At 45.9% G+C, this 27,945-nt stretch overlaps 2 protein-coding genes, 1 non-coding gene and 1 pseudogene across 4 annotated transcripts in view; 1 reads left to right on the top strand and 3 right to left on the bottom strand.

The window, feature by feature from the left end:
• The window catches only part of NCAPD2 (non-SMC condensin I complex subunit D2), a 36,375-nt gene extending 17,609 nt beyond the window's left edge, over positions 1-18,766 (bottom strand). Inside the window, exons 1-9 of one of the 2 annotated variants that reach the window (XM_021921945.2) lie at positions 18,055-18,766; positions 17,055-17,204; positions 6,919-6,994; positions 6,579-6,637; positions 5,916-6,091; positions 5,474-5,616; positions 2,084-2,211; positions 1,889-2,012; positions 1,550-1,697 (exon numbers count right to left, since the gene is read on the bottom strand). In XM_021921945.2, coding sequence (XP_021777637.2) covers positions 1,550-1,697; positions 1,889-2,012; positions 2,084-2,211; positions 5,474-5,616; positions 5,916-6,091; positions 6,579-6,637; positions 6,919-6,994; positions 17,055-17,181 — 981 coding nt within the window. In that variant the 5' untranslated portion in view covers positions 17,182-17,204; positions 18,055-18,766. Of the gene's footprint in view, positions 1-1,549; positions 1,698-1,888; positions 2,024-2,083; positions 2,212-5,473; positions 5,617-5,915; positions 6,092-6,578; positions 6,638-6,918; positions 6,995-17,054; positions 17,205-18,054 lie in introns of those variants that run through there. The other variant, XM_009180041.4, reaches the window with a different exon arrangement.
• LOC116269091 lies at positions 6,169-6,496 on the bottom strand. Its single transcript, XR_004176403.1, has one exon. It is a non-coding gene; the product is annotated as a small nucleolar RNA U85 (small nucleolar RNA).
• A 104-nt stretch (positions 18,767-18,870) lies between the features above and the next one.
• On the top strand, positions 18,871-20,042 carry MRPL51 (mitochondrial ribosomal protein L51). The gene is made up of 3 exons (XM_003905858.4): positions 18,871-19,146; positions 19,232-19,342; positions 19,737-20,042. Exons 1-3 carry the CDS (start codon positions 19,068-19,070, stop codon positions 19,928-19,930), a joined length of 384 nt encoding a protein of 127 aa, XP_003905907.2. The 5' UTR covers positions 18,871-19,067; the 3' UTR covers positions 19,931-20,042.
• A 6,905-nt stretch (positions 20,043-26,947) lies between these two features.
• Positions 26,948-27,525, bottom strand: LOC101021778 (annotated as a pseudogene).
• Positions 27,526-27,945: the final 420 nt, after the last annotated feature.

Raw genomic sequence — 27,945 nt, 5'->3', positions numbered from 1 at the left:
GCTTTGTTGCCCAGGCTGGAGTGTAGTGGAGCAATCTCGGCTTACTGCAACCTCAGTCTCCCGGGTTCAAGCGATTCTCCTGCCTCAGCCTCCCAAGTAGCTGGGATTATAGGTGCCCACCATCGTGCCTGGCTAAGTTTTGTATTAGTAGAGATGAGGTTTCACCATATTGGCCAGGCTAGTCTCAAACTCCTGACCTGGTGATCCACTCTCCTTGGCCTCTCAAAGTGCTGAGATTATAGGCATGAACCATCGCGCCCATCTGTGTTTTGTTTTTTGAGACAGTCTCGTTTTGTCACCCAGGCTGGAGTGCAGTGGTGCGATCTCGGCTCACTGCAACCTCCATTTCCCGGGTTCAAGCAACCCTCCCGCCTCAGCCTCCCGAGCAGCTGGGATTACAGGCGTGCACCACCACACCCAGCTAATTTTTTTGGTATTTTTAGTAGAGATGGGGTTTTACCATGTTGGCCAGGCTAGTCTTAAACTCCTGACTTCAAGTGATCTGCCTACCTCAGCCTCCCAAAGTGCTGGGATTACAGGCATGAGCCACCACACTCGGCTTCAAAGCCTTTGATCCTTACTAGTAAATATCCCCTCCTTTCCCTCCCACTCTCCTTTCCACGCTTTACTGACAGAAAATGAGACAGAAACATGGAAATCAGCCTTAGAGTGCCAGCAAGTCCAATACATAATCTGGTGGAGAGCAGGGTTAATGTTGTTGCCAGGCCAAGAACCAGAGAGAAAGGTCTTGCACAAAAAGTTAAAGTAAATTAGATGAACAAGTGGACTGTCTTTGTCCTTGACATTCACCTAGGAGTGCCTAACATCAGTATGGGAATCAGCCAGGTTAGCATTCAGGGATGAAAGAGAATGGAGAGAGATGACATGGGTTGATTTGAGAAAGCTCACTGTTTGAGGAAGCAAGGCAAGTCAGGTGGTGGGAAGACGCTTTATCCTGAGGAATAGATGGGACTCAGAGTCAAAGCTGAAGGCTAAGCATGGTAGTGCCTGTAATCCCAGCACTTTGGGAGGCTGAGGCAGGAGGGTTGCTTGAGACCAGGAGTTTGAGACTAGCCTGGGCAATATGGCAAGACCCCATCTCTACAAAAACTAAAAAAATTAGCTGGGCATGGTAGTATGTGCCTGAAGTCCCAGCTACTTGGAAGGCTGAGGTGGGAGGATTGCTTGAGACCAGGAGATCGAGGCTGCAATGAGCTATGATTGTGCTCCAGCATGGGTGACAGAGCCAGATCCTGCCTCCAAAAAAAAAAAAAATCAAAGCTGAGTTGCTCTTACTAGACTTAAGCTGTGGAAATGTCATCTCCCTTACCAGAACTGGATAAAAGCAATATGAATTGAAAGATTAACAGATTAATAAAAAGCTCTTTATTCAACAAACTTGAACTGCTTCTCTACAGAAAGGAAATGTCACAATGATAAATCTAGACAACTTGTCAAAGCTACTTTCTTGTTCTGTTAAGAAACGGCCTTTCAACACTGGACTTAAAATCCCCAGAAAAAGCTCAGTGATCCCTAGTGGACCACCTACCTCTCCATCCAGGTGATCTAGCAAAATGCACATGCTGGACATCAGGATAGCTGGGACACGTTCTGCTAGTTCTGTCAGGAATGCTGCAAAGCCCTTTGTCCCTGAAGGGTCTCGACTCAGCTCTTGGGGACACTTTTGTCCAATCTCTCTACACAGGGAAGAAAACACAGCCATAGCAACATAGATCAATTATTCAGATCCTAGTAAGGGTACTACAGGGTAAGACAGGTATCTAATATCTGAAGGAATCTACAGTTGCACAGATAATGTATTTCCAATCTTTCTTTATTCCCTCCCCAAGGAAAATGAGCATGAGAAACTTCGAGAACGAAGAGTCACCTTACAATCTCTCCCACTATGCTCTTCATTCCATAGTCAGTTGCCCATAGACTCACAGCTGCAACCAGTACAGGTGCCAGGTGTTCAAAGTGCTGCAGCATCTGGATGATCTTCACTGTAGCACCTGTGGAAGCACTAAACATAAGAAATTATGGGCAATATAAAAAAGGCAGGGCAAAGCAATGGGTAACTTACTGAGCATATGGTTATAACGGGTCAAGGCTACACCAAGCAGGTGTGTTATGGCTTCCCGAGTGGAGCGGTTCTTCTGGTGACTAATGGTGGGATTCTCCAGAAGGCGGTAGCAACAGCCAGTAACCAAACTGAGAAAGGAAGAGTTTGAGATGATGAAAGCAGCTGTCTGGATCCAATCATATCAGAGCCCTGCCTCATTCATTCTATCGCTACTGCTCCCAAAGTCACGGTTTTCTTTATTCTAGCCATTACCTTCTATAACAAGTTGCTTTGCTTTGCTGACCCCGGTTAGGTACTCCTTCCTTCAAGATTACCAACTTTCAACCAGTTGTGATGCTGACAAAGAACCTGAATATATGATAAAAATATGACAGAGTTGGCCGGGTGTGGTGGCTCATGCCTGTAATCCCAGCACTTTGGGAGGCCAAGGCAGGTGGATCACAAGGTCAGGCATTCGAGACCATCTTGGCCAACATAGTGAAACCCTGTCTCTACTAAAAACACAAAAAATTAGCTGGGCGTGGTGGTGGGCGCCTGTAATCCCAGCTACTTGGGAGGCTGAGGCAGGAGAATCCCTTGAACATGAGAGGCGGAGGTTGCAGTGAGCTGAGATCATGCCATTGCACTCCAGCCCATGCGATGTTGCGAGACTCCATCTCAAAAAAAAAAAAGAAAAAGAGAAAAAAAGACAAAGTCACCAATGACTTCTTATTCCTAAATATAACGACTGATTCAATCCTCATCGCAAGTGATCGTTCACAGCTGCATGTGATATAGTTAATCAGTTTCTCCTTGAAATATATGCTTTATCTTGCTTCCAGAACACAAGAACAAGACTCCTTTCCCAGTTTCTTTGGCTAGTTCCTCTTCACACTCTTTTTATTGAGACAGGGTATGCCTCTGTTGCCCAGGCTGAAGTGCAGTGGTGCGATCATGGCTCACTGCATCCTTGACGTCCTCATAGCTCAGGTGATGCTCCCACCTCAGCCTCCACCATGCCCAGCTAATTTTTCTATTTTTTGTAGAGACACAGTTTCACTATGCTGCCCTGGCTGATCTCCAACTCCTGGGCTCAAGTGATCCTCCTGCCTCATCCTCCCAAAGTGCTAGGATTATAGGCGAGCCGTGAGCCATGCACCCGGCCTCCTCACTCTTCATGCTGGAGAGCCCTAGGGTACCCGACCTTGGATTCCTGCTCTCTTTTAGCTACACTTATTGATTTGGTGATTTCATTCAGTCTCACGGCTTTGAATACTATTATATTCCCAAATGTGCTATCTCTAGCCCAGACGTCTCTCCTGAACTCCAGATCTATATATTCAACAGCCGAATCTGACAACTTTGCATGGCTGTCTAATAAACACTTCAAACTTTGTATGTCCAAAACAGAACATCTGATCTTCCTCCCAAAACACCTATTCACAGCCTTCTCCATATCTCAGTTACGGTTAACTCCACTCTTCCAAATGCTCAGACCAAAACCCGGGAGAGTCACCCTTGACTGAACTCTTACCCTCACACCTCACACCCAGTCTGTTAGCAAATCCTGTAAGCTCTACCTTAAGGAAAAAGTATATAATCCAACTACTTCTCCCCATCTCCACTGCCACGCCTTGGTCTAAGAGACCATCATCTCTTGCTTGAGTTATTGGAACAGCCTCTTAACTGGTCTCTTGCTTCCCCTTTCCCTCCATAGTCTATCTCAATACAACAGCTAGGATGGCCCTGTTAAAGTACAAGTCAGGTCACCTCACCTCCCTGCTTGTGGCTCCCCAGTGGCTCCATTTCACTCTGAGGAAATCCCAAAGTCACCATGATGACCCACAAGAACCTGTGGTGTGGATCCCCACTGCTCCCATGGCCTCACAGCCTAGCCCTCTGACCTGCTCTCAGCTGACAACTCTCTGGCCTCCTTGCTATTGCTCGCACGTGCTGGACACACTCCCTCCTCAAGGTCTTCGCATTTGCTATTCCTTTTCCTTGCCCTTCCTATTCCTCCACATATTCTCATAGCTATCAGTCACCTCCTCTGGGTCTTTGCTCAATATCACCATCTCAAAGAAGTCTTACTAGAGTAGCTTATCTATCTATCTGTTTGTCTGTCTATTTTTTTTGAGACAGGATTTTGCTCGTCATCCAGGATGGAGTGCAATGGTGCAATCTCGGCTCATTGCAACCTCCCCCTCCCAGGTTCAAGTGATTCTCCTGCCTCAGCCTCCCAAGTAGCTGGGATTACAGGCGCCCACCACCACGCGCAGCTAATTTTTGTATTTTTTTAGTAGAGACAAGGTTTCACCATGTTGTCCAGGCCGGTCTTGAACTCCTGACCTCAGGTGATCCACCCACGTCGGCCTCCCAAAGTGCTGCGATTATAGGTGTGAGTCACTGCACCTGGCCTAGAGTAGCTGATTTAAAATCACAACCTTCTTCCATCACACTTATTTTACTTATTTTAAAAGTAGACCTTCTGGTCTGGCATGGTGGCTCACGCTTGTAATCCCAGCACTTTGGGAGGCCAAGGCGGGCAGATCACCCGAGGTCGGGAGTTCGAGACCAGGCTGGCCAACAGGGAGAAACCCTGTCTCTACTAAAAATACAAAATTAGCCAGGCGTGGTGGCTCATGCCTGTAATCCCATAATCCCAGCTACTCAGGAGGCTGAGGCAGGAGAATCACTTGAACCCAGGAGGCGGGGGTTGTGGCGAGCCAAGATTGCGCCATTGCACTCCAGTCTGGGCAACAAGAGTGAAACTCTGTCTCAAAAGAAAAAAAAAAAAAGACTTCTGCTCTATAGTACAAACTCTAAAAGGGCAGAAACTTTTGTTTCCAGTGCCTATAATGATGCTGGCTGCACAAGGAGATTCTCAGTAAATACTGCTTCAGGAATAAACAGGCATTTAGAGATGACAGGAATTCACGTCAGTTTCTAACATTCCATTATCTAGTTCTTAGCAACTCCATGTTATGATTATACTTTTATTACAGATAGAACTGAGACATGAAATGAAGTATTTAAAGGTAGATCAGCCGGACACGGTGGCTCACGCCTGTAATCCCAGCACTTTGGGAGGCCAAGGTGGGTAGATCACCTGAGGTCAGGAGTTCGAGACCAGCCTGGCCAACGTGGCACAACCCCGTCTCTACTAAAAATACAAAAATCAGCTTGTGGTGGCGGCACCTGTAATCCCAGCTACTCGAGAGGCTGAGGCAGGAAAATCACTTGAACCCAGGAGGTGGAGGTTGCAGTGAGCCAAGATTGTGCCACTGCACTCCAGCCTGGGCGACAAGAGCAAAGCTCTGTCCCAAAAAAAAAAAAAAAAAAAAGGCATATCTAGCAACAGAGCCTCACTCTCACAGCTCAGTATTATCTGTAGCCATCCTCCCAACCCACCTCACAAATTCTTCTTCAATTATTGAGTGGTTCCACAGGTGACGGATGTCCAACTGAAGTAGCTGTGTCAAAAGCTGAAGAATTGGTTGCCTCTCTTCTTCCCAGTCAAAGCCATGGGCTGCCTTGGTCCGAGCTTTCTTACCCTAAAAAGGATCGTGTATACATTGAGGAAAAAATAAGGGAAAAAAGAGGGTCAAGATCTGCCAGTCTGAGTGCCCAAACAATCTAGTATGAAGACAAGATAGAAGGTAATATGGAAGAAATATTACAGGTTCCACAGTGCTACTTGTCCAGGAAGAAAATGTGTGACACTTTTGAGTTCTTTCTCCTAAACTCTCAATGAGGACAGAAAGGATTCATGGATCATTGGATTCCCTTCTTTCCCATCTACTCCCCTTTCTCCCCAGACCCCACATAACATGAACCCAAAACTCCAAATTACCTTCCCACCAAGGTCCAGGTCCACGAGGTTTGTCTGACTGGTCTCAAAGGATTCCAGGAGACGTATCAGAGCATAACAGTTCATTTTGAGGGCGTTTAGATGGGCATTTCTATCTGATCCACTCAAAGTTGTATCATCCAGGATAGCTGGAAGCTCCTGGGAGTGGCGGGACACCACTGTGAAGGGCAGAATCTTAGAATCAGTTTCACTCACTTCTTTCATATACCCCAACTTCAAAACACCCAGCACTTATAGCCATCAGATTACCAAAGATCTGTGTTTCATCTCTCAGTGGCCATAACACAAGCTAAGTCCTTTGGGACCCTTGGCCCTGATAGCCTGAACATGCCCTGTTCCTACTCTTACTCCAGTTACCACAATTTCTCTCCAGCAACTGGAAGAATCACCCCCATTAAAAAGAGGTAGTTCAAAAGTAGGAAAAAGTTCTTGTTGGTCTGCCCTTACAGTGAACACACATAACTCTGTATTGCCCACCAAGATTACAGACCTTTAACAGGCCAAAGGTCCCTGGGCTTAGCCAAACCAACTGAATCACAACAGCCTTGATATCATCATGTGGCTGACACAATGTAGGAAAAACAAACAAACAAACAAACGATAACAAACACCTTCCATCCCCTACCCCCGCCGACCCATAAACACCTTTTATCAGGAATTCCAGAGTATCTTCTTTGAGGTCAGGATCTATACTTCGAAAGTGACTATGAGGGAAAGAAAGTGTGGGAGTGAGATAGGAAGGAGCCTGCAGTGCCCTTTTTAACAGATCAGATCTAACCGGTGAATCTAATGTTTAAAAACACATGTGAAATTGTTCAACTGAATTAATATAGTGGCAAGTTGGGTACATGCTCATCAGTAGAGATATCAATATCCAGAAGCATTTATCAGTGAAGCTATAACTTGGAATTTCAGGACTAACATGCACAGTTAGGACAAACAGCCACCAGTTCTTTTTAAAGTACCAGTTGGGTGTTTCACTTACTGCAAAATGCTGTAGATGGTATCAAAGTGCTCCAGCATAGCCAGCGGCCCCTGAGCTCGAAAGGCAGCCTGAAATGCTATGAAGATGGAAAAAACAAATCAATTTGGAGGGAAGAGAGACCTTTTCAGTAAATTCTATCCATAGCAGAAAACTAGGCTTATTGCTTGTATTGGGAGAATCACAAAAAAGAGACAAACAGTCCACTTCAATGTAACCTATAATGACGATGACAGCCAGGCACGGTGGCTCATGCCTGTAATCCCAGCACTTTGGGAGGCCGAGGCAGGTGGATTACCTGCAGTCAGAAGTTCGAGACCAGCCTGGCCAACATAGTGAGACCTCGTCTCTACTCAAAGTACAAAAAGTTGGCTGGGTGTGGCAGCAGGCACATGTAATCGCAGCTATTAGGGAGGCTGAGGCAGAATTGCTTGAACCCAGGAGGTGGAGGTTGCAGAGAGCCAAGATTGTGCCATCGCACTCCAGCCTGGGCAACAAGAGTAAAATTCCATCTCATCTCAAAAAATAAATAAAATAAAATAATGATGATGATATCTTATATTTGTGTTACTATTAAAGCCTTGTTAGAGCTTCACCACACCTGAGCAAAAGCAGACAGTACCACACCTACTTTACACCTTAGAGTGGTTGTATGACTTGTCCAACTTACAGTAGTTAAGAGGGAACACAAACTCAGGATCTTTAAAAAAAAAAACCAGTTTATCCTATTTGTGTCCTTTTTCTGCTTCAGGATCCCACAGTGCACTTAACTGTCAGGTCTCCTTCGTCTCCTCCAGTCTTTATCTTTCATCATCTTGACACTTCTTTGAGGAGTACTTGTCTCTTATTTTGTAGAATGTCCCTCAATTTGGGTTTGCCTGTTTTCTCACGATTATATTGAGGTTATGTATTTTTGTAAGATTACAGCAGAAAGGAGGGTCGGTCCTCAGGCGTCGTATCAAGAGGTGCATGAAGTGAATGTCTTATTACTGCTGATGTTAACTTTGATCACTTCATAGTGTCTGCCACATTTCTCCACTGTAACATTATTATTTTCCCCTTTGCAATCAGTATTTTTGTGGGAAGATACTTTCAGACTACATAATATCCTGTTTCACATCACATTTGCCCACTAATTTAAGCATCCATGAATGATTCTTGCCTGCCACAATTACTGCTGTGTTTACTAAATGGTGATTTTCTATCTCTATTATTCCTTCTACATTTACTAATGGGAATGCTGCTGTAACGATTAGTTGTCCCTTTCTCTTTATTTAGTTATTCCCTTACTTATAGCAGAATGGACTTATGGATATTTCTCTTATTCTGTGCTTTAATCCATTACTATTTATTTTCTTGCACAAATTGTCCAATACTTGGTCTCTGCGATCTCCTTCAACTTGGCCTGTGTCCTTTGAACATGACTCCGTTTTTTTGTGGTTTTTTTTTCAAGACAGGGTCTTGCTTTGTTGCCCAGGCCAAAGTGCAGTGGTGCAAACATAGCTCACTGTAGCCTTGACCTCCTGGGCTCAGGCGATCCTACTGCCTACTCCCTACTGCCTCAGCCTCCTGAGTAGCTGGGACTACAGGCGCCTGCCACCACACCCGGCTAATTTTTTGTATTTTTAGTACAGAGGGGGTTGCACCGTGTTAGCCAGGATGGTCTTGATTTCCTGACCTCATGATCCACCCACCTCGGCCTCCTAAAGTTCTGGGATTACAGGTGTGAGCCACTGCGCCCGGCCTAGCTAATTTTTTTTTTTTTGTTAATTTTTTGTAGCGATGGGGTCTCACTTTGGTGCCCAGGCTGGTCTCGAACTCCTGGGCTCAACTGATCTGCTGCCTCAGCCTCCTGTGGGATATGATGAGGTTTCTCTTCAAATAGCCTGATCAATCCTTTATTCTTTAATTCGTAGTACCTCCCCCACCTTTTTTCCTTTTTCTCTGTTTTTCCTTTCTGCCTTTGTTACATGGCCGGACACACCACAGTACCAGGCTTATCAGTACCAGCTCACATTCCCTTCCTTATTTGGAAAGAAGACTAGCTTTCCTTTATTACTATTTATTTATTTTCTTTCGTACTATTTCTTACTATTACTTTCTTACTATTTCTTACTATTATTATTCCTTTCCTTATTTGGAAAGAAGACTAGCTCTCTAGCTCATTGCAGACGCCCCTTCACCTTTTCCCCTCTCTCCCTTATGCGCCCACCTTATCTAAAGTTCAAATGTTTGGCCAACTGGGCTAACTGTGCGACCCGACCCTGGCCAATGGGAAAAGGGTACAGGGGCAGGACTTGTGTCAGGAATAAAGGCTCTTGTGCCCCTTTGTTCAGGTGTGCTCTCATGGCAACTGGCCAAGGAGAAGCACCCCTCTGCGTAGAAGTAAAATTGCTTTGCTAAGAATCCTTTGTTTGAACGTTCATTTTCCTTAGGATTTTGAGCGTTATTCCCAACACTTCCAAAGTACTGGGATTAAAGGCGTGGGCGACTGCACCCAGTTTCCCTTCACCTTTGTTCCCTGTCTTGTATCATGAGAGGGGCTGGGCTCATGCCTGTAATCCCAGCACTTTGGGAGGTGGAGGCAGTAGGATCGCTTGGGCCCAGGAGTTTAAGATCTGCCTGGGCAACATGGTGAGGCTCCATCTCAAAAATAAATAAATAAAATAAAAGATGTTCTGGGCTCATCTTGTACTTTCCCTGGCCCAGTCCTGTAATCAACCATTCTCAGTGGAATCCTGGCTCCTATTATGGAATAACAGTATGTAGAAGCCAAACTCTAGGCACTACTTGCACTCATTTCTATTACAGTATTACTGCCTTTGGCCTTCTCACTGGAGAAAAGTAGGACACATATGTATGTCTACAATTAATCTTCGAACAACAAGATTTGAATTATGTAGGTCCACTTATATGCTAATTTTTTTCAATAAATATACTGGAATTTTTTCTTTCTTCCTTTTGAGACAAAGTCTCACTCTGTCTCCCAGGCTGGAGTGCAGTGGCACGATCACAGCTTACTGCAGCCTCAAACTCCTGGGCTCAAGCAATCCGGCTGCCTCAGCCTCCTGAGTAGCTAGGACAACAGGTATGCTCTACCATATCTGGCTAATTTTTTTTTAAAGCTAGGTATGTCATGAATGCATAAAACATATGTAGATCCTAGTCTATTGTATCATTTACTACCATAAAATATATATGTCTATTTTTTTTTGAGACGTAGTCTCTCTCTGTTGCCCAGGCTGGAGTGCAGTGGCACTATCTCGGCTCACTGCAAGCTCTGCCTTCTGGATTCACGCTATTCTCCTGCCTCAGCCTCCCAATTAGCTGGGACTATAGGCGCCCGCCACCACGCCCAGCTAATTTTTTGTATTTTTAGTAGAGACGGGGTTTCACCGTGTTAGCCAGGATGGTCTTGATCTCCTGACCTCGTGATCCGCCCGCCTTGGCCTCCCAAAGTGCTGGGATTACAGGCATGAGCCACTGCACTCGGCCAAATATATATGTCTATTATAAAGTTAAAACTTATCAAAATTTGATGCAGGCTGGATGTGATGGTTCACACTTATAACCCCACCACTTTGAGAGGCTGAGGCAGGAGGATTGCTTGAGGTCAGGAGCTCCAGACCAGCTTAGGGAACATGGCAAGACCCCATCTCTACGAAAAATAAAAAATTAGCTGAGCGCAGTGGGGTGCACCTATAGTCCTAGCTGTTCCGGAGGCTGAGGTGGGAGGACTGCTTGAGCCTAGGAGGTTGAGGCTGCAGTAAGCTGTGATCATACCACTGTACTCCAGGATGGGTGACAGAGTGAGACCCTGTCTCAAAAAAAACCCAAAAAAACCCACACACAAACACAGATAGTACATGGCATCATTCACAGCCCAAGAGAAATGGAAACAAATATAAAGATGCAATATTATTTGTTTTTGTTTTTTTGAGACAGGTTCTTGCTCTGTCACCAAGGCTAGAGTGCAATGACACAATCTCACACTCTCTTACCTACTAAAGGCACTGCTCCAATGACTGTTCCCTCTTCCTTCTGCATCATCAGCTTTCCCCTCTCTGATCATTCCTACTCAACATACACACATGTAATGCTGCCCATCTTAAAAGAAATACACTATATAAATTCATCATCTCTAATCTCTGTCATTCCATTTTCTTAAAAACCTATTCCAAGCAGGCTTTTGCCCCCACTATCTTCTGAAACAGCTTTGTCAAGGTTACCAGTGACTATGACATCAATAAATCCAGTAGTTAATCTGCAGTTGACCTCTCCTTTGTTTTTGAAAGACTCTCTTTATTTAGCGTCATTTAGCTCCTTCATTCACTTTCTGCCCCAATGACTGCTTCTTAATTTCTTCTACTGGTTCTTCTTCATCCTCCTAGCCTCTAAATGCTGGACTATCTCAGGTCTTGGTCTTCAAACTGCTTCTCTTCTCCATCTACATTCACTCCAATCTCATGGCTTTAAGTGCTGTCTACATGCAGATTATTAAATCCTAAATGTGTATCTTTAGCTGACAACCTCTCCCTTGAACTCCACACTCACATAACCAACAATCTAAACCTCTCCCTCCCATATGCTACCCCATCTCAGTAAATGGCAATTTCATTCTTCTAGTTGCTCAAGTAAAAAAGCCTTGTAAGGCCGGGCATGGTGGCCCATGCCTGTAATCCTAGCATTTTGGGAGGCCAAGGCAGGCAGAGCACTTGAGGCCAGAAGTTCAAGACCAGCCTGGACAACATGGCAAAACCCCATCTCTACTAAAAATACAAAAATTAGCCAGGGGTGGTGGTGCACACCTGTAATCCTAGATACTCAAGTGGCTGAGGCATGAGAATTGCTTGAACCTGGGAGGCAGAGGTTGCAGTGAGCCAAGATCACGCCACTGCACGGCAACCTGGGTGACAGAGCCAACAGAGCAAGACTGTCAAAAAAAAAAAAAAAAAAAAAGCCTTGTAATCATTCTCATCTCAGATTCCTTTACTAACCCTATAAATCCAACCCAATTCATCAGCATTCCTGTCAGCTCTACTTTGAAAATATATCCGAATCATGTTATCACCACTTCCCCTGCTATCCCTCCAGTCCAGTCTACTTGGTATTACCATATTAGCCACTTAACTAGTCTCCCTGCTTCTCTCCTTGCCTCTTATAGTCTCTGCTCAACACAGTAGTCAGTGAATCTTTTAAAATGTCAGACCATGTCACTCCCATGCTCAAAACTCAATGGCTTTCAAGTTCATTCACACTGAAGTTCAAGTTTTTGCCATGATCTACGAGGCTCTAGAGATCAGTGCTTCTCAAACTAATAATTGCATCCAAATTGCCTGAGGGATCTTCTTCAAATACAGATTTCCTGGCTGGGCGCAGTGGCTCAAGCCTGTAATCCCAGCACTTTGGGAGGCCGAGACGGGCGGATCACGAGGTCAGGAGATCGAGACCATCCTGGCTAACACGGTGAAACCCCATCTCTACTAAAAAATACAAAAAACTAGCCAGGCGAGGTGGCGGGCACCTGTAGTCCCAGCTACTTGGGAGGCTGAGGCAGGAGAATGGCGTAAACCTGAGAGGCGGAGCTTGCAGCGAGCTGAGACCCGGCCACTGCACTCCAGCCTGGGCGACAGAGCCAGACTCCGTCTCAAAAAAAAAACAAAAACAAAAAACAGATTTCCTGATTTAGCAGCTTTGACATCCTGGGTCTTGACATCCTGCATTTCTAATAAGATCCCAGATCAGGAGATCATGATATTAACACTGCTGATCTGAGGACCACATTTTGAGGAGCAAGATTCTACAATAATCTGTACCACTTCCTACCTAATCTCTTTTTCCTGGCTTACTCCAACTCTATTGGCATTTGCCCACCTCCAGGCCTTTGCATAGGCTTTTCTGTTTGCTTGGAATGCCCTTCCCTGACAATCTGCATAGTTCATTTCCTTACTTTAAGGTCTCTGCTCAAACGTGACATAACAGCAAGGCTTCTCTGATGATCCAACATGAAATGGATGAAATGGCAGGCCCTACTATCTTTCTTCTTCATATTATTTATTTTTAAGCTTTGTATAATTAATTTTAGAGACAATGTTGCCCAGGCTGGTCTCGAACTCCTGGCCTTAACAATCCTCCTACCTCTGCCTCCCAAGTGGCTGGGGTTACAGGGATGAGTGACCATTTGCAGTACACTTCTTTTTTTCTTTTTTGAAACAGGGTCTAGCTCTGTGGCCCAGGTTGCAGTGCAGTGGCATGATCATGGCTCACTGCAGCCTCTGCCTCCTGGGCTCAAGCAATTCTCCCACCTCAGCCTCCCAGGTAGCTGGAACTACAGGTGTGCACCACCATGCCTGGCTAACTTTTTTGTAATTTTGGTAGAGATGGGGTTTCACCATGTTGGCCAGGCTGGTCTCAAACCCCTGAGCATGAGCAATCCAACTGCCTCGGCTTCCCAAAGTGCTAGGATTACAGGTGTGAGCCACTGCGCCTGGCCACACTGTCTTCTTTATTTTTCTCTTTGGCTCTTACAACCATCTGACATACAGTGGTCCTTACCAATCTGTGTTCTCACTTTCTGAGGTTTCAGTTACCCGTGGTCAGTCTCAAGTCTGAAAATATTAAGTGAAATATTCCAGAAATAGGCTGGGCGCCGTAGCTCACACCTGTAATCCCAGAACTTTGGGAGGCCAAGGTGGGCAGATCACATGAGGTCAGGAGTTCGAGACCAGCCTGGCCAACATGGTGAAACCCTGGCTCTACTAGAAAATTAAAAAAAAATTAGCTGGATATGGTGGTGGGCACCCGTAATTCCAGCCACTTGGGAGGCTGAGGCAGGAGAACTGCTTGAACCCGGGAGATGGAGGTTGCAGTAAGCCGATATCTTGCCACTGAACTCCAACCTGGGCAACAGAGCAAAACTCCGTCTCCAGAACAGAAAATAAAAAACCAAAAAATTAGCCAGGCATGGTGGCACTCGCCTGTAGTCCCAGCTACTTGGGAAGCTGAGGCAGGAGAATTGCTTGAGCCCAGGAGGTGGAGGTTGCAGTGAGCTGAGACTGAGCCACTGCACTCCAGCCTGGGCAACAATGCGAGACTCTTATCTTAAAAAAAAAAAAGAAACATTCCAGAGATAAACAATTCATAAATTATAGGTTGTGTGCCATTCTCAGTAGCATAAAATCTGGTGCTGCCCTGCCGCCTCCTGCCTGGGATGTGAATCATCCCTTTGTCCAGCATATCCACACTGTATATGCAACCCTACTCACCCGTTAGTAGAACCACCTTGGTTATCATATCAACTGTTGCAGGGCTTCTGTTCAAGGAACCTTTATTTTACTTAATAATGGCCCCAAAGTGCAAGGGTAGTGATGCTGGCATAGTTATAATTGCTCTACTTTATTAATATTGTTGTTAAACAGGCCAGGCGCGGTGGCTCACGCCTGTAATCCCAGCACTTTGCGAGGCCGAGGCAGGCAGATCACAAGGTCAGGAGATTGAGACCATCCTGACCAACATGGTGAAACCTGTCTCTGCTAAAATACAAAAAATTAGCTGGATGTGGTGGCATGTGCCTGTAGTTCCAGCTACTCGGGAGGCTGAGGCAGGGGAATCTCTTGAACCTGGGAGGCGGAGGTTGCAGTGAGCTGAGATTGCGACACTGCACTCCAGCCTGGGTGACAGAGCGAGACTCTGTCTCAAAAAAAAAAAAAAAAAAGTGACAAGAACAAGATCATGTCCTTTGCAGGGACATGGATGGATCTGGTACTCCATCCATTATCCTCAGCAAACTAATGCAAGAACAGAAAACCAAACACTGCATGTTCTTACTTACAAGTGGGAGGTGAACAATGAGATCACATGGACACAGGGAGGGGAACAACACAATGGAGCCTGTTAGGGGGTGGAATAGCAGGAGGGGGAGCATAAGAAAAAATAGCTAATACATGCTGGGCTTAATATGCAGGTGATGGGTTGACAGGTGCAGCAAACCACCACGGCACATGTATACCTATGTAACAAACTTGCACATCCTGTACATGTACTCTGGAACTTAAAAAAAAGGTGACCATTTTTAAAAATGATGCATCATTATAATAACTGAAGAGTAATTTGTCACAGTATGCAGCATGTTCAATTGGTGACACATATATCCACATGATATGGACAGAACAGTATACCTGTGGACACTGTTGGTTTGCCATCCATTAGCCAACCACCACACTCTGCCTTCTTCCTTGCTTACCAAATGGTTGATATGCTCAAGTTTAGGGAGGCTCCTAGGTAATAATCTTGATCAGTTTAACCAGTCTGGGTAATTCTGTTTCTCTTACCTGTACAGCCCTGTGCCCTGTAACATTTTGGTAAACAATAGATCACATATGCAACAGTGGTGCCATAAAAATATAATACAGCTGAAAAATTCCCATCGTCTAGTGACTTCTTGATGACCTTGACCCTGTGTAGGCCTAGGCTAATGTGTGCGTGTTTTAGTTTTTAACAAAAAAGGCTGGCCGGGCATGGTGGCTCATGCCTACAATGCCAGCACTTTGGTACATGTCTGTGGTCCCAGCTACTTGGGAGGCTGAGGTGGGAGGACTGCTTGAGCCTGGGAGGTTGAGGCTGCAGTGAGCTGTGATCAGGCCACTGCACTCCAGCCTGCAGTCCCAGCACTTTGGGAGGCTGAGGTGGGAAGATTGATTGAGCCCAGGAGTTCGAGACTAGCCTGGGCAACATAGGGAAACACCGTTTCTACAAAAAATAAAAAAAGTAGCCAGGTATGGTGGTGCATGTCTGTGATCCCAGCTGCTTGGGAGGCTGAGGTGGGAGGATTGCTTGAGTCTGGGAAGTTGAGGCTGCAGTGAGCCGTGATCATGCCACTGCACTCCAGCCTGGGCAAGAGAGTCTTTACCTTGTCTTTCAAAATAAAATAAAGAATAAAAAGTACAAGATAGAAAATTCCTTTTTCCACTTCTGGACATTAGAGCAAGAAGCTGCCATCTAGCCTGGTGCAGTGGCTCATGCCTGTAATCCCAACACTTTGGGAGGCTGAGGTGGATGGGTCATTTGAGGTCAGGAGTTCAAGACCAGCCTGGCCAACATGGTGAAATCCCGTCTCTACTAAAAATACAGAAATTAGCCAGGCAGTAGTGGCGTGCTCCTGTAATCCTAACTACTTGGGAGGCTGAAGCAGGAGAATCGCTTAAGCCTGGGGAGGCGGAGGTTGCAGTGAGCCGAGATCACACCACTGCACTCCAGTCTGGGCAACAGAGTGAGACCCTGTCTCAAAAAAAAAGAAAAAGAAAAAGAAGTTGCCATCTAGCAACCGTGAAAGAAAGGCCAAGAGGAGACAAGCTGGGGCCATATTGTCAAGCTGCTGCATTAACCAACTGTTCTTCTTGTAGGTGATAACAAATAAAGTAGGTTATAATCTCTATATTTACAGATGAGGAAACCAAGGCACTGAGAGAATTAAGTAACTTGTCCAAGGTCAGAGTAGTAGAACCAGGATTCAAATCCAGGCAGCCTGGCTCTAGTCTTTAATCTCTATACCTCTCCAAAGCAACCTAGCTGCTATAAGACCGCTTCCAACAAGCACAAGGACATTATGAAGTCTTTCTGGTAATGCAAAAGGTGCTTTTGATCATTTACAGGTTTCAGGAGGTGACTGCACTGTACATATATTGCATGGTGTTGCAATGGTACATATATATTATGGGTTTTTTCCCCCATAATTGTACATCTTGGAAGGAAGATATCTAGACTCTAAAAAGGTATTACCAAAAACAGGTCAGGTTAAGTCCCAGACATTCTGAAAAAGCGATCCCTTCCTATAACTCTTAAATCCACCAGGACTTAATTTGGACACACGGTAAGGGGTAAAGATGGAAAATAACTTTTCCCCAAAGAGTAATCACATACGCCAAGACTGTTTTTGACTAATCTAGAAAAGGCAGTTAATGAATATATTCTTTGTGTCATGCATCCCATGCAATGGTAGGATAAAACAGCAAAATAGGAAAAACATATTTCTTGCTCTTATGATGCTTCCAGGTGCAGTGAAACAGAAATGACAATGTAGCAATTCCATGTGGGATGGTCCTTTGAAAGAGCTAAGTACAGTGACAGCTATGGAGTCTTACCTCTAAGCTGTGGTGGAAGATGTTTGATGGACAGTACCTCTTGCACAACATACTGATTCACCCCTCCACTTTTCAACAACTCCTCTGGGGATAATGGCAGATGGAACTCATACATTTGGGGAGCCATTCTTCTCCTACAGGCTCACAGGGCTAGAAACCAAACAGTGAAAAGGTCAGGGTCTATATTCAAGACCTGTATTCGTATCTGGTTCTATTACTTTCCCATCCCCAACATATATAATGGTTTTTAGTTTTATAGCAAGCTAGTAGCATTATCTGGTTCTGTTACTTCCCCATCCCTAACATATATAATGGCTTTTAGTTTTATAGCAAGCTAGTAACATTATCTTACAGGATCTGAGACTGACCCTGGACTAGAAACTAATTCTAGTAGTGACACTGGCACTTGATCGTGTCAGTTAAACCCCTGGACTTTATCTGTAAAAACAGGGTTACTAAACTCTGATTACTTCACAAAATTGCTCTGATGATCAAACAAATCAAGCAGTATAAAGGTGTTTAAAGAACTATAAAGTGACATATTAATGTGCAAAGTATTATTATTTCCATTTTTATGTGCAAAGCTCCTTAAGTAGAGAATGGTCCGATCTCATCTGAGGCCAGAACAGTGCCCCAGCATGGGCTAGTGGGCTTCCTGCACCAGAATGGAAGAGCATTAACAATGATGATTTATTTATCCTGTGCCAGGTCTGTTAGGCTATTTGCATGCATCATATCTGATCTAAGTCTCCTAACCTCAATCCCATGAGGTGCATAATAATACAAATGAGTTTACAGAGAGGATATTGCAGTAAGAAAGTTAAGCGATTTGCTTAACATCTTCCGTTGCGTATCTGTCAGACTCACAGTTTCTCCCACATCGCGCCCCAAGGATATATCTACTAGACCTCCCTGCCTATTGTATATTGCCTAATACTGGGTCATACTGACATGTACTCGATTTTTCTACTCTTTTACGACCTGCAACACCACATCTTACCTGGGAATCTCACCCGCGGCTCTGACTCCGGCAGTCAGGCTGAAATGAAAAGGAAAAAACACTCGTGCACAACACGCACCAATTAGCAAGGCAGTTTTCAAGTTGGCGGAGAATCCGGCCAATCCCCGGCAGGCAGAGGCAAAGGGCCGCCTCTGAGTCTGGCAACGCGCGGGCAAAGCCACAGATACCGAGTTCAAATTTCAACGGCTGCCAGGGGGCCAATCGCGACGCTCGCTGGAGCGGCCGGCCAATCACAGCGCCGCCTGGGGACGTGCCAAGGCTCCGCTCCGGCAAGGTACCCCTTTGCCCGGTCAGCGGGGAGGAGGCCGTATTTCTGCCGGCCAGAGATGTCGCGTCCCTGGCTGGGCAGTAGTAGTGCCCTGGAATAGTGAATCATTCAGTCACCCCCAGGAAAGGAGGCCAGTCCACGCTGGGAGTTAGAAGACATCGCCTCTAATCCAGGTTTCTCCATCTCCTCCGCTAAGTGACGTCCAGCAAGTCACTTCACTTTCAGGGCCTCAAATTTCCTTCCCAGTAGTAAAATGGGGGTAATAAAAAAAGCTACAGCGCAAGACTGTTGAGAGGCACAGAGAAAGGGCTTGGTTTTTGGAAGCGGGTTCCAGGTTCTCAACCTTCATTTCCTTCACAGTTGAAGGACGCCAAAAAAAGCAGAAAGGGTGAATTTTCTTGAAATCTCAGTTTTGGGGAATCTTAGCGACCAGTCGCGGACCTCAGCTTGTCCGGCGCTCCAAAACTTCCGGCGGGCGAACCGGAAGCAATGAGGCGGGAAGGGTGGTAGAGGCCCCTCCGGCCGGAACCCGGGGGGCGGGGCTTGTGGCTGTAGTTGATGGGGCGTAGGTGGGTCCTGCGCCCACAGCTACCTGGGTAAGGCCCAAGATGGCTGCCCTCGTGTGAAGTCGGCGGGGACGGTTCCTGTCGTCATCTTGAGGGCCACATCTGGCCCTCACTCCTGGACTTATTTGGTGTGTTGTTGAAGCGGGGAGACTAGAGAAATGGCAGGGAGCCTCTTATCTGGAGCAGGCAGGCGCCTGTGGAACTGGGTGCCTCTGGCGTGCAGAAGCTTCTCTCTTGGTAAGTGGCTGATGTAGACACCCGGATAACTGCTTCGTAGTATAATAGGCGGCTCAGATTAATTCCCTCCCTTCCCCATCCCTAGGTGTGCCGCGATTGATCGGTATAAGGCTCACTCTCCCGCCCCCCAAAGTGGTTGATCGTTGGAACGAGAAGAGGGCCATGTTCGGAGTGTATGACAACATCGGGATCCTGGGTACGACTTGACCTTCGACGTGGTACACAATTTCAGAATAGCAATTACTCTGTAATGACTATCTTTTTCTCCTGTGTAGAGAGTGGTACTGTGCTCAATAGTAAGAGCAAACACTTATGTAGCTGTTTACATTGTGTTTGTCACTGTTCTGAGTACCCTCATATAATTTTTACTTCATAAGTAAAAGTTAACAATTTTTCCAAAGTTAATAAATGATAGTATAAGAATTTTAACCCCAAGCAGTCTGGCTCCAGAGTCTCTGCTATTGTTCTGTACTGTGATGTGTCTTGTCTATAGGTGCTGCTAAGCAAGATGCAACTGTGGGTTGAAAGCTTAGCTGGTGTAGGATGGGTTCTCTTGTCTTCGATCTAATGTGTTCTCTCACATTACACAGGAAACTTTGAAAAGCACCCCAAAGAACTGATCAGGGGGCCCATATGGCTTCGAGGTTGGAAAGGGAATGAATTGCAACGTTGTATCCGAAAGAAGAAAATGGTTGGAAGTAGAATGTTAAGTGATGACTGCAGGCGCTATAAAGCGCGTGGCTATCTCTACAAACACTTTAACCGACATGGGAAGTTTCGGTAGAAGTAGGAACTTAGGAAGGGCTCATCATCACCCTGGAGAAGGGAAAATGTACTCTTCCCTGTGAGGAAACAGCTTTGTATTTTCTCTGTAATAAAATGGGGCTTCTTTGGAATTTGATAGCCACATACTTCCTGTGCCACTCGATGCACTCCGCTTACTCATGTAGACTGTAGAGTCTTTTTTGAGACAGAGTCTAGTTGTGTTGCCCAGGCTGGAGTGCAGTGGTGGTCTTGGCTCACTGAGCTCGCGCCAGTTCACGCCATTCTCCACTGCACTCCCAGCCTCCTGGAAGTAGCTGGGACTACGTGCACCTGCTTTGGCTAGGGTACTGTATTTTAGTAGAGAGCCAGGGGTTTCACCCTGTGCTTAGGATGATCTCGATCTCCTGACCTCATGATCCGCCCACCTCGGCCTCCCAAAATGCTGGGATTACAGGAGTGAGCCAGCGCGCTCGCCGACTGTGAAGTCTTGACTCCTCCTAGATCTTAGGATCTTAGGTTTGGGCTTCACACCACTTGCCTTTTACAGTCTAGCTATACCTAATGCCTTTAAAAAAAGAAAAGTTGATGAGAATGTTACTGGCAATTTTTGACATAATGCTGTTAATAGTGTTTCTAAGGAGCCTTCCACACTGAAATGAAATATAAGAGAAAAATGGAGTCATACTTCTGTATTACTCTAATAAAATATTTTATTAGGCATATTCTTTGAGTAGGAACTATAGGAAAAACAAAAGTGTGAGGTGTCCTTTCCATTTAAATATGAAACATTAAGTACCATATGAGTGGTAGAGATGGGGGATACTAAGCCTGACTGGTCATCAGAGTTGTCTGGATGTTTTAACATTTCAAAAGCCTAGTCTCAACCCCTAAAGATTGATCAGTAGAGCTGAATTGAGTCTAGGGCATCTATGTGTTTTGTTCTTTTTAAATAATAATTTTAAAAAATAGGGCCGGGCGCGGTGGCTCAAGCCTGTAATCCCAGCACTTTGGGAGGCCGAGACGGGCGGATCACGAGGTCCGGAGATCGAGACCATCCTGGCTAGCACGGTGAAACCCCGTCTCTACTAAAAAAATACAAAAAACTAGCCGGGCGAGGTGGCGGGCGCCTGTAGTCCCAGCTACTCGGGAGGCTGAGACAGGAGAATGGCGTAAACCTGGGAGGCGGAGCTTGCAGTGAGCTGAGATCCGGCCACTGCACTCCAGCCTGGGTGACAGAGCAAGACTCCGTCTCAAAAAAAAAACAAACAAACAAACAAAAAAAAAATTACAGCTGGGCATAATGGTGCCCACATGTAATCCTAGCATTTTGGGAGGCTGAGGTAGGAGGATTACTTGGAGCCAGGAATTTGAGACTGGTCTGAGCAACATGGTGAAACCCTGTCTCTACTAAAAAAAAAAAAAGTGGCCAGGTGCGGTAGCTCACACCTGTAATCCCAGTACCTTGGGAGGCAGAGGCAGGCGGATCATGAGATCAGGAGATCAAGACTATCCTGGCTAACATGGTGAAACCCTGTCTCTACTAAAAATACAAAAACAAACAAACAAATTAGCCGGGCGTGGTGGCGGGCGCCTGTAATCCTAGCTACTCCGGTGGCCAAGGCAGGAGAATCACTTGAACCCGGGAGGCGGAGCTTGCAGTGAGCCGAGATAAGTGCCACTGCACACCAGCCTGAGCGACAGAGTGAGACTCCGTCTCAAAAAAAAGAAAAAAAATTAGCTGGGCATGGTGCTGCATGCCTGTAGTCCCAGCTACTCAAGAGGCTGAGGTGGGAGGATCACCTGAGCCCAGGAGTTTGACGCTGCAGTGAGCTGAGATCGTGCCACTGCATTCCAGCCTGAGCAACTGGGGTGAGACTCTGTCTCAAAAAAAAAAAAAAAAAAAAAAGTGAAGTTAGGGCTGGGTGCAGTGGCTCACACCTGTAATCCCAACACTTTGGGAGGCGAAGGCATGAGGATTGCTTGAAGCCAGGAGTTCAAGACCAGCCTGGGCAACATAGCAAGACCCTATCTCTATGTTTAAAAAAACAAAAACTCTATAAAAATGATGTTAGATTAATAAATACTTGTTATGGGGCATGGCGGTTGGTGCACACTTATAATCCCAGCTACTCTGCAGGCTGAGGTGGGAGGATCCCTTGAAACCAGGAGTTGGAGGCCGGCCTTAGGAACATAGGAAGACTCCATCTTTAATAAAAATAAAGAGTACTTGTTAAACTACAGGTGGGTTTTGGATAAATGGATTGATGGGTATATATGAAAACATGATCCTGGGTCTTAGGGAAATGTTTTGGAGAGTCAGTTTTCAGAGGGGTGGCTGGAAGGAGCTATGCATGAGAATGGAGAGGTTGATGTGAAATGTGAATGACTGTGATACTTTACATGATTTGGTGGTACTAGAGTGGAGAAAATAAAATATTTGGGACTGTGCTAAGTGCTAGGTGCCCTGAAGAAGATATCTACATATCTTGGTAGAGTATCTGATTGTTAGGGAAGAGAAAATTAATAGGTCAACAGGCATTTATAGAATATTTCCTGGTTCAAACATACAAAAGGTTTTGTATTCAAGGACAGAACAATCTTGTTTGTGGTATGAAACAGTATATAACGTTTTCTTTCAATAAATACTGAATTACTATGTGCAAGGATATTTGGAGGAACAAAAATCACCAAGGTAGAGTTGGTTCTTACCTCTAAGTAGTCTTCATTCTACTTAAAAGATGTCTGGTGGCTCACACCTGTAATCCCAGCATTTTGGAAGGCCTAAGTGGGCGGATCACAAGGTCAGGAGATTGAGACCATCCTGGCCAACATGGTGAAACGCCGTCTGTACTAAAAATACAAAAAAATTAGCCAGGTATGGTGGTGTGTGCCTGTAATCCTAGCTACTCGGGAGGCTGAGGCAGGAGAATTGCTTGAATCCAGGAGACAGAGAGGTTGCAGTGAGCTGAGATTGCACCATGCACTCCAGCCTGGGTGACAAAGGGAGATTCTGTCTTTAAAAAAAAAAAAAAAAGTCTGAAGGATGTAAAGTTACAAGATGGTAGACCAATGTGATACTCTGCAGAACAGAATTAACACAGCCCTGATGAAAGACCATGACTGTATACTGTTGTTCATCCCCTCCGTGGTGGACTGCTTCTGACCATCCTCTTGATGCTTTAGGAGAGAATGCTGGCTGGGCACGGTGGCTCAGACCTGTAATCCCAGCACTTTGGGAGGCCAAGGTGGGTGGAACACCTGAGGTCAGGAGTTCGAGACTAGCCTGACTAACATGAAGAAACCCCATCTACTAAAAATACAAAATTAGCTGGGCGTGGTGGCGCATGCCTGTAATCCCAGCTACTCATGAGGCTGAGGCAGGAGAATCGCTTGAACCCGGGAGGCGGAGGTTGCAGTGAGCCAAGATCGCGCCATTGCACTCCAGCCTGGGCAACAAGAGCGAAACTCTGTCTCAAAGGAAAAAAACAAAAAAGAAAAGAATGTTCACCAGGTGCAGTGACTCACGCCTGTAATTCCACTTTGGGAGGCTGAGGCAAGAGGATCAGTTGAGCCCAGGAATTTGAGATCAGCCTGGGCAACATGGTGAAATGCTGTCTCTAAAAAAAAAATTAAAAAAAAATTAGCCGGGGGTTGGTGGCATGTGCCTGTAGTCCCAGCTACTGCGGAGGCTGGGCGGAAGGATTGCTTGAGCCTGGAGAGTTGAGACTAAAGTGAGCCGAGCTTGCGACACTGCACTTCAGCCTAGGCAACAAAGCGAGACCCTGTCTCAAAAGAAAAAAGAGAAAGAAAAACAATGTATTTGCTAAATCAGTGGTCACAAACCACAAATGTGAGGCTATGTTAATCTGCTCCAATAAAGATATCCCATCCAACAGACAGTTAGCACTGGGATTCCCACTTGGTTAAATTGGCAGCAGCTTCATCTAGTTTATGCAGGGGCAAGACTGGAAAAAAGAAGAGATGTGTATGTAAACAAAATGTGAATTTAAATATGATGATGAAAGTGAGTCCCATGAGAGTGGTGTGTGTTTGTTTGTTTTTTGGGGGTTTTATTTTTTTTGGTTTTTGTTTTGTTTTGTTTTGTTTTTTGCTGAGGGGATGATCAGAAAAGGTATCTGTTGAAAAGATGGTATTAGAATGAGGTCTTGAGGCCAGGAGCAGTGGCTCATGCTTGTAATCCCAGCACTTTGGGAGGCCAAGGCGAGCAGATCACTTGAGGTCAGGAGTTCGAGACCAGCCTGGCCAACATGGTGAAACCCCCGTCTCTGTTAAAAAAATACAAAAAACAAATTAGCTGGGCATGATGGCACGTGTCTGTAATTCCAGCTACTCAGGAGGCTGAGGTGGGAGGATGGCTTGAGCCCAGCAGGTGGAGGTGGCAGTGAGCTGAGATCATGTCACCACATTCTAGCCTGGGCAACATAGCAAGATCCTGCCTTAAAAAAAAAAAAAGAAAAAAAGAATTCACCCAGTGCAGGAGGCAGATGAAGAAGCATAATTATGAAACCCAGTATGTCGTGACATTCAAAGTTTGTTAACATCTATGTGTATAGGTGTGGAGAGGAAGAAACACCTATCTTTTCCTGAGGAAGCAGGAATGGGGAGGAGAACGGCTTTAGAGAAGAGGTGACCACTGAGTTGTCTTAAAGGAGTGGAGGCTAACAGGCTTTCCAGGCAGTTGAAGCAGAAATAAAGGCCCAGAGGCAAGAAACAGTATGGTGTGCATGAGAAAGCTATGAGTGGTATTTACTGGTGGAGCTACTGCTTGTGGCAAAAGACAGGAAAAGAGATGGGAAGCAAGAGTCAGATCCTGAAGAGTGTAATGAATATTAAAATTTAGCCTCTAGTGAAATGGTGTACCCACTTTGGAAAAGTGGTAGTTCCACAAAAAGTTAAGCGTAGACAAGTCATGAGTTCGAGACCAGCCTGGCCAACATGGTGAAAGCCCATCTCTCCTAAAAATACAAAAATTAGCTGGGCATGGTGGTGGATGCCTGTAATCCCAATTACTTGGGAGGCTGAGGCAGGAGAATCGCTTGAACCCAGGAAGCGGAGGTTGCAGTGAGCCAAGACTGCACCATTGCACACCAGCCTGGGTGACAAGAGTGAGACTCTGTCTCAAAAACAACAAAACAACAACAACAAAAAGAAACCAAAAATTAGCTGGGCATGGTGGCAGGCACCTGTAATCCCAGCTTCTCAGGAGGCTGAGGCAGGAGAATCGCTTGAAGCTGGAAGGCGGAGGTTGCAGTGAGCTGAGATCACACCATGCACTCCAGCCTGGGCAATAGAGGGAGATTCAGTCTCGGAAAAAAGAAAGAAAAAGAAAAAAAAGAAAAGAAAAGAAAAAGTATCCTCTTCTTGTTCTTGATCTTAAATGGAATACATGTCTATTAAATATTTGTTATGAATCTCTAGTAGATAACTTTTACCAAGTTAAGGATATTTCCTTCTGTTCCAAGTTTAACATTCTGTTTTGTTTCAATTATAGAGTTGAGTTTTTAAAAATTCCTTTTACAATATCAAATGAGATAATCAAAAAGAGCTAAAACTTCATCTTTTATAACAAGAATCTAATTGATTTCTATAAAACTGATAAAGTGGCCAGGTTCAGTGGCTCCGGCCTGTAATCCCAGCACTTTGGGAGGCTGAGGCAGGTGGATCGCCCAAGGTCAGGAGTTCAAGACCAACCTGGCCAACATGGCAAAATCCCATCTCTGCTAAAAAATACAAAAATTAGCCGGGCATGGTGGCACACACATGTAATCCCAGCTACTTGGGAGGGTGAGACAGGAGAATCACTTGAACCCAGGAGGCGGAGGTTATAGTGAACTGAGATTGTGCCACCCTACTCCAGCCTAGGCGATAGAGCAAGACTCCATCTCAAAAATGAATAAATAAATAAATAAAATTGATAAAGTGGTTGGGCACGGTGGCTCACACCTGTAATCCCAGTACTTTGGGAGACTGAGGCGGGCAGATCACTTTAGCCCAGGAGTTTGAGACCAGCCTGGGCAATGTGGCAAAACACTGGCTCTACAAAAAATACAAAAATTAGTCTAGTGTGGTGGGATGCGCCTGTAGTCCCAACTACTTGAGAGACTGAACTGTGGCTGGGCATGGTGGCTCACGCCTGTAATCCCAGCACTTTGGGAGTCCGAGGCGGGTGGATCATGAGGTCAGGAATTTGAGACCAGACTGGCCAACATGGTGAAACCTTGTCTCTACTAAAAGTACAAAAAAATTAGCCAGGCGTGGTGGTGGGTGCCTGTAGTCCCAGCTACTTGGGAGGCTGAGGCAGGAGAATCGCTTGAACCAGGGAGGCAGAGGCTGCAGTGAGCCGAGATTGCGCCACTGCACTCCAGCTTGGGCAACAGAGCCAGACTCTGTCTCAAAAAAAAAAAAAAAAAAAAGAGAGAGAGGCTTAAGTGGGAGGATCACTTGAGACCAGAGAGGTTGAGGCTGTTGTGAGCTATGATTGCACCACAGCACTCAAGCCTGAGTGACAGAGTGAGACTCTGTGTAAAAAAAAAGGCCAGGCCCGGTGGCTCACGCCTGTAATCCCAGCACTTTGGGAGGCCGAGATGGGCAGATCATGAGGTCAGGAGATCGAGACCATCCTGGCTAACACAGTGAAACTCCGTCTCTACTAAAAATACCAAAAAGTATCCGGGCATGGTGGCGGGGGCCTGTAGTCCCAGCTACTTGGAAGGCTGAGGCTGGGGAATAGCATGAACCCAGGAGGCGGAGCTTGCAGTGAGCTGAGATCTCACCACTGTGCTCCAGCCTGGGCGACAGAGCAAGACTCCGTCTCAAAAACAAAACAAAACAAAACAAAACATCACACTGATAAATCATATTATTATTTCATATTATGATGATAAGTACCAGAAAAAAACAGCTAGGCCGAGCAAGGTGGCTCACACCTGTAATGCCAGCACTTTGGGAGGCTGAGAAGAGAGGATTACTTGAGCCCAGGAGTTTGAAATCAGCCTAGTCAACATGACCCCCATCTCTACAAACAAATGAAATCTCCAGTCTCCTCAGAGGATGCCTCAAGGACCTTTCTTACGGACTTCTGGGAGCTGTACTGTGCTGTCCCTCTTCCCCAGCAACCTTCGTAAGTGGCAGTTGTGCCAGCCTTTAGCATGTCATAGGTTTTAGGAACAAGGGAATGGCCTCCAACAAAATCATTTTCAACCAAGTGCAGGTTGTAGACATACTCAGGAACACGCTGGTTCGGTGAAGATTTCCGTTGACCACGGATCTGCGGCCCTTCCTGGAGAGGATCTGCTGCACCTGCTCCTGGATTCGCAGGCTCTTGACTGGCTGCTACGGCCGCTGCTCCCTGCCAGCTTCAGCTTGGCCTTGGAGGGCAGCGCCAGGCTGGAGTTGTCCAGTTGTCCCAGGATCTGCTGGCCCAGGATGGTCCAGATGTAGCCGTACTCAGCTGGGGTGCCGGGGGCTGCCATGGGGCCGGTGGGGAAGACCAAGCGCTCGCTTGCCTCAGGACTCACGGGCGAAGCCACCGTGGAGCTGGGGGCACTCCAGATAGGAATCTTTAAAAGTACAGAAGGCCTGGTGTGGTGGCTCATGCATGTAATCCCAACACTTGGGAGGCCGAGGCAGGCAGCTCACGAGGTCAAGAGATCGAGACCTTCCTGGCCAACATGGTGAAACCCTATCTCTACTAAAAATACAAAAATTAGCCAGATGTGGTGGCGGGCGCCTGTAGTCTCAGCTACTCAGGAGGCTGAGGCAGGAGAACCAATTGAACCCGGAGGCAGAGGTTGCAGTAAGCCCCGAAATGGTACCACTGCACTCCAGCCTGGCGACAGAGTGAGACTCCATCTCAAAAAACAAACAAAACTTAGTATGGAGTAGAAAAAAAACAGACTAACATTTAAAACAATATTTATGTAATTAAAAATATATGAACAGAAACAATGCACAGGTGGGGAACGGTGGCTCATGCCTGTAATCCCACCACTTTGGGAGGCTGAGGTGGGTGGA

This window comes from Papio anubis, chromosome 9 (assembly GCF_008728515.1).
Source record: "Papio anubis isolate 15944 chromosome 9, Panubis1.0, whole genome shotgun sequence".
Taxonomy (NCBI): domain Eukaryota; kingdom Metazoa; phylum Chordata; class Mammalia; order Primates; family Cercopithecidae; genus Papio; species Papio anubis.
Note: the sequence above shows the minus strand (reverse complement) of the source record. Positions and strands in the feature narration are given on the sequence as shown.

Bases quoted from the DNA above. Each gene is read 5' to 3' on its own strand.
- MRPL51 (XM_003905858.4), top strand. From the start codon at position 19,068: ATGGCAGGGAGCCTCTTATCTGGAGCAGGCAGGCGCCTGTGGAACTGG. The intron at 19,147-19,231 runs GTAAGTGGCTGA...CCCCATCCCTAG, and splicing joins GTGCAGAAGCTTCTCTCTTG to GTGTGCCGCGATTGATCGGT. The intron at 19,343-19,736 runs GTACGACTTGAC...CACATTACACAG, and splicing joins TGACAACATCGGGATCCTGG to GAAACTTTGAAAAGCACCCC.